This window comes from Dipteris shenzhenensis, chromosome 1 (assembly GCF_047967505.1).
Source record: "Dipteris shenzhenensis isolate YYH24624 ecotype China chromosome 1, Dip_SZ_1.0, whole genome shotgun sequence".
NCBI lineage: Eukaryota > Viridiplantae > Streptophyta > Polypodiopsida > Gleicheniales > Dipteridaceae > Dipteris > Dipteris shenzhenensis.
The window spans coordinates 28,963,459-28,976,004 of record NC_141596.1 but is presented as its reverse complement, the minus strand read 5'-3'; the positions used below and the strand labels follow the sequence as shown (position 1 = coordinate 28,976,004).

Sequence of the window (12,546 nt, the reverse complement as noted above, 5' to 3'; positions counted from 1 at the left end):
ATCACAAAGACCATGCCCTTTGCCATAGCGAGAGATGACTCAACAGACACATATACGAGACATCTTTGCATCTCATCAGAGAGCCACCATGGCACTTGGAGCATTAGCTTTGAGTGTATGAGTTTTTGAGACTCTTAGCTTAGCACTTTAACACTGAGCAATGCCCCTTAAGCAAGCCCTTTGCTTCAGCCTACAATAGATTGTATGAGTTACTTTTTGGATTGTACTTTGTCGCATAGGCCCATGAGCATAGTTACTAGTGAATGTGTACGCCAATGGAACCCGACCCCCTCGGGAACAAGAACGCCACAATCCTAGGGAACCAGAACGGGAAGGGAATGCCACATCACCATACCCATAAACAAGCACGCTACTCTATAAATAGATGAATCGTGAATGATCATTGATAATAGATTATAACTTGCCAAGTAGCATACAAAAGGAAATCCATACGAGACAAGGCTCAAGCCTCTGAGATCAAGTTGAGCCTTGTCAAATTTCTCTTCACCCACAAAAAATATGATTAATGTGACTTGCTGGTTGGGGAATGGCATAGGGAATGTTCCCCCAAATGTTCCATAGACATTCCATAGCCGATCCACAAGACAAGCACTCCATAGACATTATGGAGTGCTGTTCCACAGGACAGGCACTCCATAAACATTCCATCGCCCTTTCTAAACAAAACACCGTTCCAACGTTCCACAACTAGGGAACGACATTCCCTAGTAACTATGTTTGCGAGGTTCTTTTTCTCTGGAGTGGTTACAACAGCCTCGTTTTGTTTCTGCATGATTTTGCATGAGGCTTACATAGGATTTTATCATGTTTGTATGGAATTTGGTCATGCTTGATAGAAGTCACTCCCCCCCCCCCCCCTCCCAAAAATAAAATAAAATAAATAAATAAACAAATAAAAAAATAAAAATTAAAAAATCAATCAATGGAATAAAATCACATAGATTGAGTGACTATGCCAAAAAATTAGTCAATGGGACTTTTTTCTTCTTAAAAGAGTTTGTGAGGAGTTGTCTTCAGCTTTATTGTATGCATTGACTGCAAGATAGGATGCTTAAGAATATCTAGTGTGCTTATCCTCTAGCAAGGTGTTAGTTTACAGTCTTAGTTCATTTCTTTACATACAAAATGAGAACTTGTATGGTGCCTCAAATCATTTAAAAAAGAAGGATAGTTCTAAAGAGAAATATTTCCTTATCTTAGAGATTTACTACCACACTTATTTATTTGAGATTTAGTACTATTGATAGCTTCTATTGCAAACTTGAATTCAAAGTTTAGGCTACTTGCAAATTTATTAATGGCAATACCTCTGAAATAAAATAATGTAAAGGCTATAAGCCAATAGAGTGTTTTTTGTCTTGTAAGAGTCAATGTAACAACATTTTTGTCTTTGTAGGAGCGGAATGAACGATTGTTTTATAAGGTTTTAATTGACCACGTTGAGGAGCTACTTCCTGTTGTATACACACCTACAGTTGGTGAGGCCTGCCAAAAATATGGTGCCATATTCCAGCGCCCACATGGTCTGTACATTAGTCTCAAAGAAAGGTGCATGACTACCTTTTGAATTATGTTTGTTGTTGTTTTGTGGTAAGCCATGTCTGCAGTTTTGATTGTAATACGCTAAGAAAACAACACGTTTTGGTATGTTGATATGCAGGGGAAAAGTTTTGGACATTCTAAAGAATTGGCCAGAAAAGCTCATACAAGTAATCGTTGTCACAGATGGTGAACGAATTCTGGGATTGGGTGACCTTGGTTGCCAGGTAGTACTGCTAAATACTGAAATTCGCTTGTTTTTTTTTTCCATCAGGGAATTGTACAAACACAAGATGCAAAATATCAGATTCTTCAACTAGCCCCAATCCTTTCTTTTTGGCTCTTGAGCTTTTCATGCATTACATGGTGTATCCCGTATTCCCGTATGGAGCTTGCTCTAACAGTTTTCTTTAATACTTAATAGAAGTCTCTTTTTTGGGGGGCAAAAAAAAAAAAAAACAGATCGAACATGCAAATGATCCCATGGTGAATTTAGCCTCTTGCTCATTATTATGTGAGCAAGGAATGGTTGATTATGTTGTCTGGGACATTTTTTTGTTTTTTTGAGAGGAATCTGGGAACATTTTTACTCCTTTGTAATTCAAAAGCTCCTTCCTTGCCTTGATTTTGTGATTCACTTAGAATCCATAGGGCAGCATCCGCTCCTTCTTCTCACATGTTCAAAATAAATTTTTTGACCATTAGCCAGGGTTCAATTCATGGACATGATCGGAAAAATTAACGCAACCTCATAAAGGCTTAGGTGAGCCAAAATTTGGTTCCTAATCTTGTTAAGAGTACCTTTTGCACACTCACATGTTCAAATAACCACTAGCCAGACTCTTCAATTTATTGGAAAAACTAAGGCATCCCCATTAAGACATAGATGAGGAAAATTAGGTGCATAACCCACATCTTGTTTAGAATACCTTTTTCACAGTCAAAGATTGAGCTAAATTGCTGCAAAATGCACATCGCTTGCTACAATGCACAAACCAAAAACTCTAGCAGCTGATCTGCCCATACAATGAATCCTCAAAACTGAATCTGAGGTGGTATGAGGGTGAAGAGACCTTTCAGCATAGGAGCCACAGCCTGCTCCCCATGGTGCTCCCTCCCTCCTTACTCACCTGAATTCCCTCATCTCCTCAGCCTCCTTGCCTCCCTCACATCTCCAGGAATGGTTTAACAAGCTGATGTAAAATTTTCATTTTTTTCTCCAGGCCCAAGCTGCTCCAAATTTCGTTTTTCTGCTCCAGGCCCAAGCTGCTCCAAGTTTTTTTTTTGGCTCCAGGCCCAAGCTGCTCCAAATTTCATATTTCTATTTCATTTTCCGCTTCAGGTTTCTGCTCCGAAGTTTGACCTTTGACAGCAGCAATTTTAGCTTTTAAAATGCACCTGCTCTTCAACTTTGAGGTGTAATACCCGCAAATCTCAGGCTCCAAAACAAGCCCTCAAGAACTCCCTCAGCCCTCACCTCTATCTCAGCCCCTCTATCCCCTTCCTCTCAGCCCCTCCCACTCCCTCTCAGCCCCTATCCTCTAACCTCTCTCAGCCTCTACGATGGATGTTTCTTTGGTGTTTGAGTCAGCCTTCCACTTTGATTGTCAAATGGATCCCCATTCAGGCAATCCCGAACTGTTTCCACCAGCCATGAGAACCATTACTTCTTCAAAAGACAAGATGCTACAGCCCAAGCAGGATGTGGAGTTGGAAAGCTTGACCTCTCTATTTGCATGTGTCCATTGGTCTTATCCAAATCACAAGCTAGGGACTAGATGCTTTCTTCTCTTCATTCAAACCCACTCCCCACCGTTCAGATGTTTGACTATTGGGACGAGGTTTTTTCCAAGTTGCTTTTGGTTCATGCTGCCTTGCCCACCTTGATGTCCTTATGATGATGTTGATGATGATGATGATGACACTGCTGAGATTGATATGTAGTCGGCCACTGACATGACTATGTTATACTTAGTACTTAGTACTACTATTTTGCATTTTTTGCATTTCTGCATTGGTGTGCATGCTCGTTTAGTAGTTCCACCCTCACAGCTCATTTGAACCAGTTTTTTCAGTCTCATAGACCCATCGGTCTTCCGAATACTTTAATAAACTTTTTTTCTTTCTCCATTTTTCCTTTCTTTCTCCAGAGTTCGTGAGCACTGTGTTAAGGGCTAGTCTTTTGGCACTTGGTTCCATAAGGAATCTTCTCACATTATAATTCTGGGTTTTGAGCCGGTAGAGGAGGACAGACGGGTCACTTCACTATTCATCAGATTCCCCGGTCTTCCTTAGGTTTATCATAGACTCCTTGCCTAGATTGGAGCATTTTTTGGGTAGGTCATAGAGATTCCCCCTCCTTGATTTGCCTTCTTTTGCAACGGAGACAATCATAGCTGATGGGGTATCCAGAGTTAGAATCATTGTTTCTCATCCTCTCTTTTTTTCATGAAAGAGACTTCTAGTAAGTATGAAAAAACCCACGTGAGCAAGCTCGATGAGGTAAACATGATGCACTCTAGAAGAGTAAAGAAAAACTCAAAAAGAGTTGGACAGAAACCAAGGGTGAGGCTGAAAATGCCACCTCAACCTGATGTAGTCTCTGAGAAAAAGGGGAAGCCCCTCCATTCCGTAAGGAATATAACCCTTCTGGCAGATGCTGACCAGGAGGACCCTTGCTCACCCAACTAGCTATGAGAGTGTGAATGGTATCAACCCAAAAACTGGACAATGTATGAGGAGGGTGGACTTGTGATCCATCTAAGGCCTCTTGGCAGATCTGGCCCTCCAGATCTGCCAAGCACTAATACTAGCCAGTATCTCCCAAGCAGAATCCACATCTATGAGCCATTTTTGAATTTCTTCGTCACACGAAAAGGTCCATCCCATTTGGTCACAAATTTCTTCTTGAAGGTAGAATCCAAACTACTGTTGTATCTCAAAACTAGATCACCCTCCTCGATTTTCTTATCCTTGAATTTCTTGTTTGCTCTCTTCTGATTCTCCTCTTGAATTAAAGCATAATGTTCCACCGCCTTTTGTCTGTCTAGTTGTGCTTCCTACAAATCCAATAACCGGTTCTAGAAAGTAGAATTTGAATCCTCGTTTATCTTCATTAACATCTGTAATGCAGGAATTTCTACTTCCAAGGGTAATAGAGCTTCTTTCCTGTAAACAAGATGAAATGGTGAAAACTAGGTGCCTTCTTTTATTGCAACTCTGTAAGCCCATAAAGCCCAGTGCAAAGCAAGGTCCCACTCCTTCTCATGTGTTCTCATGATCTTTCCCATGATATTAGTACACACACCATTAAATTTTTCATTCATCCCATTACAATTGGGGATAATAGGGACTTGCATATCTGTGTTTAATCTTCAACTTTCCACATACTAAATTCATCAGTTCACTCCTGAAACCTGGACCTCTATCAGAAAGCAACTCCAGTGGCACACCAAATCTACAGCAGATATCCTCATACACAAATTTACATACAAATTTCGCATTGACAGCCTATACTACTCGTGCTTCAGCCCATCTCGTCAAATAATGCACAGCTGTCAGCACATAACAATTTCCCCTGGCTGTCATGGGTAGAGGACCGATGGCATCTATTCCCCATTTCTCAAAAATATTATAAGCAAGCATGATATTTCTGAGTTCTGGATGTAAGATCCTCTTACTCATCTGCTGACACTATAGGCATGACCTGCACCAATGTCTTATGTCTCTCTGGAGGGATGGCCACACATACCCTTCTGTAAGTATTTTCCTCAGCATGATTTTGAAAGCAAAATGTCCTCCACATACTCCCTCATGATTAGCTTGTAGAATATGAAAAGCTTCCTCATGCCAGGGAATTCTTCTAAGCACCAGATCAGCCCCTTTCATGTAAAGAACATCATCTATCAGACAATAAGAAGTACAGCTTTTAATAATTCTGTATTTTCTTTGTTTTGGAACTTCTTCAGGCACTTTACCAGTTAACAGGAAGCTTTCCTCACAAGCCAATGTCTCCCTTCCTTTGTATAAGGGCTTCCGCACTCCTATTGCATCAACATAAGCTGCTGTAATTTCCTGCGCAGCATCATATGCCTTTACATTCTTACCTCTTTCAATATGCTAGAGTGTCCAAGCATCCAATCAATTTAAAAGTTTCTTCACCGCACTTATCCATCTCTTCAAATGAACATGCTTAACCCTCTAGACACCTAAAATTTGCTTCACAACCAACAGAGCATCTCCCTTAATCATGAGTCTCTTAATACCTAGACTAATGCATACTTTCAAACCTTCGAAGAGGGCTGCATATTCAGCTTCATTATTACTGCTAGCTTCGAGCCGAATTCCCATTTTCCGAATCTCCTTTCCTCCAGGATCATAAATGACAATTCCTCCTGTACTTTTATTTAAACTTTTTTTGTAAGATCCATCAAAGTGTAAAACAAATGCATCCTCTAGTACTTTTTCTTCATCTCCACATCTTCAACTAAAATAGGTCCTTCCTTATAGGTGAGGGACAGCGCAAGTACAGAAATCTGAGTTGCATTTACAGCCGGTGCTTGGCTGTGTTTTTTGGGAGTTGTGCATTTCATTCCCAGTAAAGGAATTCAGTTTTGTATCTGCTTAAATCTCTTTCTCAGATATGGCCCAGCAAAATCAGAATGACTTCCAGTTCGGTGGTCTTTCACAGGAAGACAAGTTGGATGGTACCAACTACTCCCTCTGGAGTTTTATGGTACGCAATATTCTGATTTCTCGCAATTTATGGGATTATGTGAATGGGGGTGAGATCCGACCAGCGGGTATGGCACCTAATACCCCTCCTCAGCAAGGAGATGGAAGAGGTCGTGCACAAGGGGCAGCTGCAGAACAAGTTGTTGGTGCAGCCATGGCCACTACTCCAGATCAGAAGAGATGGGATTCACGGGATGCCTTAGCTTTGTCATGCATGTCTCTTTCAATGAAAAGATTTATCATTCCGCATATCCGGTCGTGTAAGACCTCCAAGGCAGCGTGGGATATTTTAGAAAGCATGTATGCAGCTCGGAATGATGCAAGGGTATTCTTCTTGAAAAGAGAGTTAAGTCATACACATATGGAAGAGGGTGACTCCATGTCAGTCCACCTCACAAAGCTACAGGATCTCAGAGAGCAATTGCTAAATATAGATGAAATTATTCCTGATTCAGAGATGATTACAACCACTCTGAATTCTCTTCCTAAGTCTTATCTCAGTTTTCATACCTTGCTGAACTTATCATTGAGGGGGGCTGCAAATCCTCACTTTTCATGAGTTGATAGGACTTCTGCTTTAGGAAGAGCAGACCAGGAAAACTTTGGCTTCACGTGCAGGTGAACAAGCCATGCTCTCAAAGTTTAAATAAAAAACAAAAGGACAGGCAAAGACATTAGTAAATCAGTCTTCCAGTGGGTCAGGACAGCCTTCACAAAAGGCTAAAAATGATGCAAGTAAGCCCAAGAAGAAGGGTTTTTGTCACTGCTACAAAAAGCCAGGTCATCTCATTGCAGAATGCAGGAAAAGGCTTGCAAAAGAGAAGAAAAACAGCTCCGGAATGGTTGTTTCAGATTCAGCTCCTCATGCATCTAACAGTGGGGATGCTGCAGCCAACTTTGTTGGACAGGATTATGCCTTTTTATCTTGCATTTCAGATTCTAGGCTGGCTGTTCAAGATGCTCGGGATAGTACAGCCACTTGCAATGATACATATGCATTTTTGACTTGCAGTTATGATTCTTTTACGGATGCATCTGCTTTCAGTGTCAATGAAACACTAAACAACTGGTATTTTGACAGCGGTGCATCCAAGCACATCACTTCTAGGAAGTGTCTTTTTACTTCCTTGCATCCACCTCCCATTGGTAAGAAAGTCACTTGTGCCAACAACTCATCATATTCAGTACGTGGCACAGGAGATGTTAAGCTCACTGCCATTGATGGCTCAATTTTCAGACTTTCAGATGTCTTATATGTGCTTGGTATAACCAAAAATCTTCTTTCAGTGTCCACTCTTAACAGAGCTGGATTTCAGGTCATCTTTGAGGATGACAAATGTGCTGTCCGAGACAGGGAAGATGACTATGCCTTACGGTTATCTGGTACTCTGCTGCGTGGGCTTTTTTAGCTTGATCTTTTTGAGAAAAGAACAGCCCATGCTCTTGCAGTTTCTACCCCTACAGCTGCCATGCAAAATGCAGAATTATGGCATGCCCGATATGGCCACATGCATTACAACAGCTTGATGACACTTCAAAAGTATTCCATAGTTGATGCATTGCCACCTCTTGAGATACCTCCTCCACATGCCTGTGAAGGGTGCATTTTGGGCAAGATGCATCGATTTCCCTTCAAGAAGGATGGTTCAGTTAAAGCTGTCCGCAAATTACAGCTTATACACAGTGATGCCTGTGGTCCCATGAGGACTCCATCGTTGGGTGGTCATCTCTACTTCGTTACATTTATTGATGATTACTCCAATTTCACTTGGGTTTTTGGGGCTGAAACGCAAATCAGAAGTGTTCACGGTGTTTAAACACTTTGCAGCCATGGTTGAAAATGAAACCGGACTCAAGATACAGACATTGCGCACAGATAGAGGTGGGGAATACTTGTCTGCAGAATTTGATGCTTTTCTGAAAGGCAAGGATATTGTGCATCAGCTCACAGTCAGGCTGACCCCTCAGCAAAATGGCAAAGCTGAGAGGAAAAATAGAACTCTCATGGAGATGGACAGATGTATGCTGAAAAGCAAACACATGTCTCATAAATTCTGGCTTGAGGGTTTGATGTGTGCCAATTACATTTTGAATCGGGTTCCCACTAAGGCTTTAAAAACAAAAACTCCTTATGAGGTCTAGAATGACAAGAAGCCTTCAGTGGATCACTTCCGAGTCTTTGGATGCCTTGCTTATGCTCATGTGCCAGTTGAATTTAGGCACAAATTGTCTGATAAAGCCATTAAGTGCATATTTGTTGGGTACAGTGCAGAAAGCAAGGGGTACCGTCTCTACAATCTTGCTACACGCAAGATCATAGTCAGTAGAGATGTGATATTTTCTGGAAATTCAGCTCACACTCCGGCTGAATTTCAAATGACTTCGTCTTCAGAAGATGTCTTTGAGGGGTTGCTACCCATTGCCTTGGGTTCCCCTGCTGATTTTTTCTGATGCAAATCAGAATTTACAGCGACCTCCAGATGCTTTAGTTCTGCCACAGGATGTCTTGCCCCCTCCACAGGCAGTGGAACAGGTGGTGCAGCAAGAAACTGCAGACATACATGCAGCAAAAACAGTCCCAAAATGGCTGTTACAAACTCTCAGGGAGAGTAAAATTGATGCTCCGTTACCTGGCAGGACTCACAGTGCAGCAAGGCACATGGAAGGTGCTAATTCAGTGGAATCAGCATATGCAGGTACTCTTCTTGATGAGGCGGAGCCTGCCACATTCGAAGAGGCAAAGGACAATGTGCATTGGATGAATGCCATGCATGATGAGTTGCAGTCCATTGCAAAAAATCAGACTTGGGATGTTGTAGACTTGCCACCGGGTAAACATGCCATTGGCACACGATGGGTTTTCAAGGTCAAACAGAAGCCAGATGGCTCTATTGACAGCTATAAGGCAAGGCTGATTGCTAAAGGCTATAGATTATGAGGAGACATTCGCTCCTACATCCCGGATGACCACCATCCGATCAGTTATTGCAATGGCTGCACATTTTGAGTGGAATGTTCATGAGTTGGACATAAAAACAGCCTTCTTAAATGGGGACTTGCTGGAAGAGGTGTATGTCAAACAACCGCCGGGCTTTGAAATTACAGCAAATGCACTTCAAGTATGCAAGCTTAACAAAGCTTTATATGGGCTGAAACAGGCCCCTCGTGCATGGTATGCCAAGATCCATGCCTTTTTGACCAGCAAGGGGCTGCACAATAGTCCTACTGAGAGCACCCTCTACATCAAGATGGATGGGGGGGAAATTTTAGTCATCCTTCTTTATGTCGATGACTTATTGCTCACAGGGTCCAATGAAGAAAAAATTGCAGATTTCAAAGCTGATTTGCAGACCAACTTTGACATGTCAGATTTGGGGCTGCTTCACTTTTATTTGGGGATCCAGTTCTCTCATGAGAGACGTGGCACTGTTATGTCTCAGTCCAAGTATGTTCAGAAACTCTTGGACAGATTTAACATGCATGAGTGTAAGCCCATAGCCACTCCCATGGAGCCGCGGGGCTGAAACTCACAATGCATGATGCAGGAGAATTAGTTGATGCCACACTTTATAGTCAGGCTGTTGGAGGCCTCATATATCTCTGCAACACTAGACCTGATATTCAGTTTGCAGTATCTCAGGTGAGCAGGTACATGCACAGCCCAAAAACTATGCATTGGCAGGCAGTCAAGCGCATCTTCCGTTATTTGCAGGGCACGAAGTCTTTTGGCTTGCTATTTCCCGGGGGGGGTGACTTGCAGATGCATGCCTACAGTGATTCAGATTGGGCTGGTGATTATGACACTAGGCAGTCCACTAGTGGCAATTGTTTCTTTTTGGGTAAATCTTGCATTTCCTGGCTGAGCAAGAAACAATCTACAGTGGCTACCTCATCATGTGAAGCTGAGTACAGGGCAGCTTTCACAGCAACAGTTGAATGTGCCTGGCTGCAACGTCTATTTGCTGATCTTCATCTGTCTTTGGAGGGTCCTTCTCCAATTCTCACTGATAGTCAGAGTGCCATTGTAGTGGCAAAGAATCCAGTGTTTCATACTCGCACGAAGCACATTGAGGTTCACTATCACTACGTCAGAGAGAAGTTGCATGCAGGAGAGATCAGTATGATCTTTGTGTCCACACATGACAACGTTGCAGATATTTTCACCAAAGCACTACCACATGAAAAGTTTGAGGCATTTCGCAGTGCCCTGAACTTATATCCATTTGGTGATTGATCAGCCTTGTACATGACATTGGCACTACAGGGGGGTGGCTCAATCCCATTCTCAGATACAATATGCCCCAACATTTTAATGCTGGTCTGAGCTAACTGAGTCTTCTTAGGATTTAATTGACCACCATTATTATCAATCTCATAAAATACCTGATCCAGCTTGCCACAGTGCTCCCCTCTTCCACTGTAGACACAAATGTCATCAATAAAGACTTTACAAAATTTATCTAGGAAAGGTGATAAAATCAGATCTGAATTCTCCTGATAGTGCGAGGGGCCATTGGTAACTCCAACTGTAACAAAAACAGCCCCAGGGGGTAATGAAAGTAGTCTTGATTTGATCTTCCTGGGCTATGGCTATCTGGAAGTACCTTGAATATCCATCACACAAGCTGTACATTTCATGACCCACCACTTTATCAAGAATATCATCCAAAAAAGGCAGAGGATAGTGGTTTCTCTTTGTCACTGCATTCAGAGGTTTGTAATTGACACAGACTCTCCATTTGTCTACACCTTTTGGCACTATGACCGCAGGACTTATCCAATCAGAGTGAACTACAGGATAAATTATTCCTGCCTTGAGAAGCTTATCTACCTCTTCCTTCAGCACATCTTTGTGTTCTGGGCTTAATCTCCTTATTTTCTGAAAAACAGGTTTGGCACCTTTGTTCAGCTCAATCCTCAGAGGCTTCCCTTTAAATCCCCTGATCTCCTCATAAGAGGTGATAAACAAATTGGGGTATTTTTGCAACATCTTCGAATATTCTTCTTTCTCCTCAACATTGAGATCATGATTCAATGATTGCTCAGTCAACACCTCGATTGATTCTTGAGAACATTTGGGCTGCATTAAATCCTCGATAACCTCAAACCTATTCACCTCTTCCTCACCGAACCCTGCTGCCCCCACAAAATATACCTGTGAATCCTCATCTACCAAATCCACCAATGCTATTGTTCCTTCATCACTTTCTGAAGTCATCGAGCTCTCATCCTCACTGCTGGTTTCACTTCTCTCTTCCTCTTCACTTGCTGAATCTGAAACTTCAGCCCTGCTTACCATATCGAAATTCAATTTCTTCCCATTCGTATGTACAGAAAAGATTCCTCTCTGCCAATTCTGAATTGCACCTACCTTCCTCAACCACGGCCTTCCAAGAATCAAAGGATAGGCTCTCCCAACCCCGCAGGCATCATTCCTCTTCTTTGCACTCGGACCAACCTCCTCTTCTCTATCTCTCTTTCCTAATGGCATGACATCTTTAACTTCCTCCAACTCCAACAAGCCAAATGTAGCTGCCTTACCTTTCCCTTTCTCTTCTGCAGTGGCTTTACAGATTTCAGAGGTACTAGGCTGACCTGCATCTTTTACTTCTACACTATGATCATTCACCCTATTATTTAACCCTGTTGGCAATGGATAAACATCACCTCTAGCACGAGGAGGCTTATCACAGTGTGTCCTGTAATGTCCCCACTCTCCACAATTAAAGCACTGGACACAAGGTGCAAATGACCCTTGACCTCGTTCTGCCTGCCACAGGCCTGAATTATTTGAAGAAGGCATGCTGCCTCTGCCATAACCACGCGATGATCTACCTCTACCCCAACCGTTCATCAAATTCAAACTCAAACTCTTCATAAGCTCCGACATTTCATGAATTTCTTCTTTTATATTCTCCTCCTTCCTGACTTCAGGTTTCTATATTTCTGGCTTCACATGAGAGATAATTTCGGGCACATGCTGAAGCATTGGCATCTCTTGCATCATTTGTGACAATCTTATCCGCCTCCTCTCCTTCTCTTTTGCTATCCTGAGAGCATCCTCATAAGTGACCAGCTCTTTACATTCAATCTTTATCCTAATCTCCGGCTTCAGACCAGTAACAAACCTATCCTTTTTTATGACTCTGGGAAGAACTTCAAGTAATAAGGCCACCTACCATTTATTCCACAACACAGTGAACTTAGCGACATACTCATCCACTAATTGAGTCGGCTGTTGCTGCAGTAAAC

The 12,546-nt window shown here is 42.2% G+C and overlaps 1 protein-coding gene across 1 annotated transcript in view; it reads left to right on the top strand.

Annotated features, from left to right (window-relative positions):
- Nucleotides 1-12,546, top strand: part of LOC147905661 (NADP-dependent malic enzyme-like) — a 157,216-nt gene that overhangs the window by 68,016 nt on the left and 76,654 nt on the right. Inside the window, exons 4-5 of the mRNA XM_087373929.1 lie at nucleotides 1,418-1,569; nucleotides 1,682-1,787. Coding sequence (XP_087230055.1) covers nucleotides 1,418-1,569; nucleotides 1,682-1,787 — 258 coding nt within the window. The remainder of the gene's footprint in view (nucleotides 1-1,417; nucleotides 1,570-1,681; nucleotides 1,788-12,546) is intronic.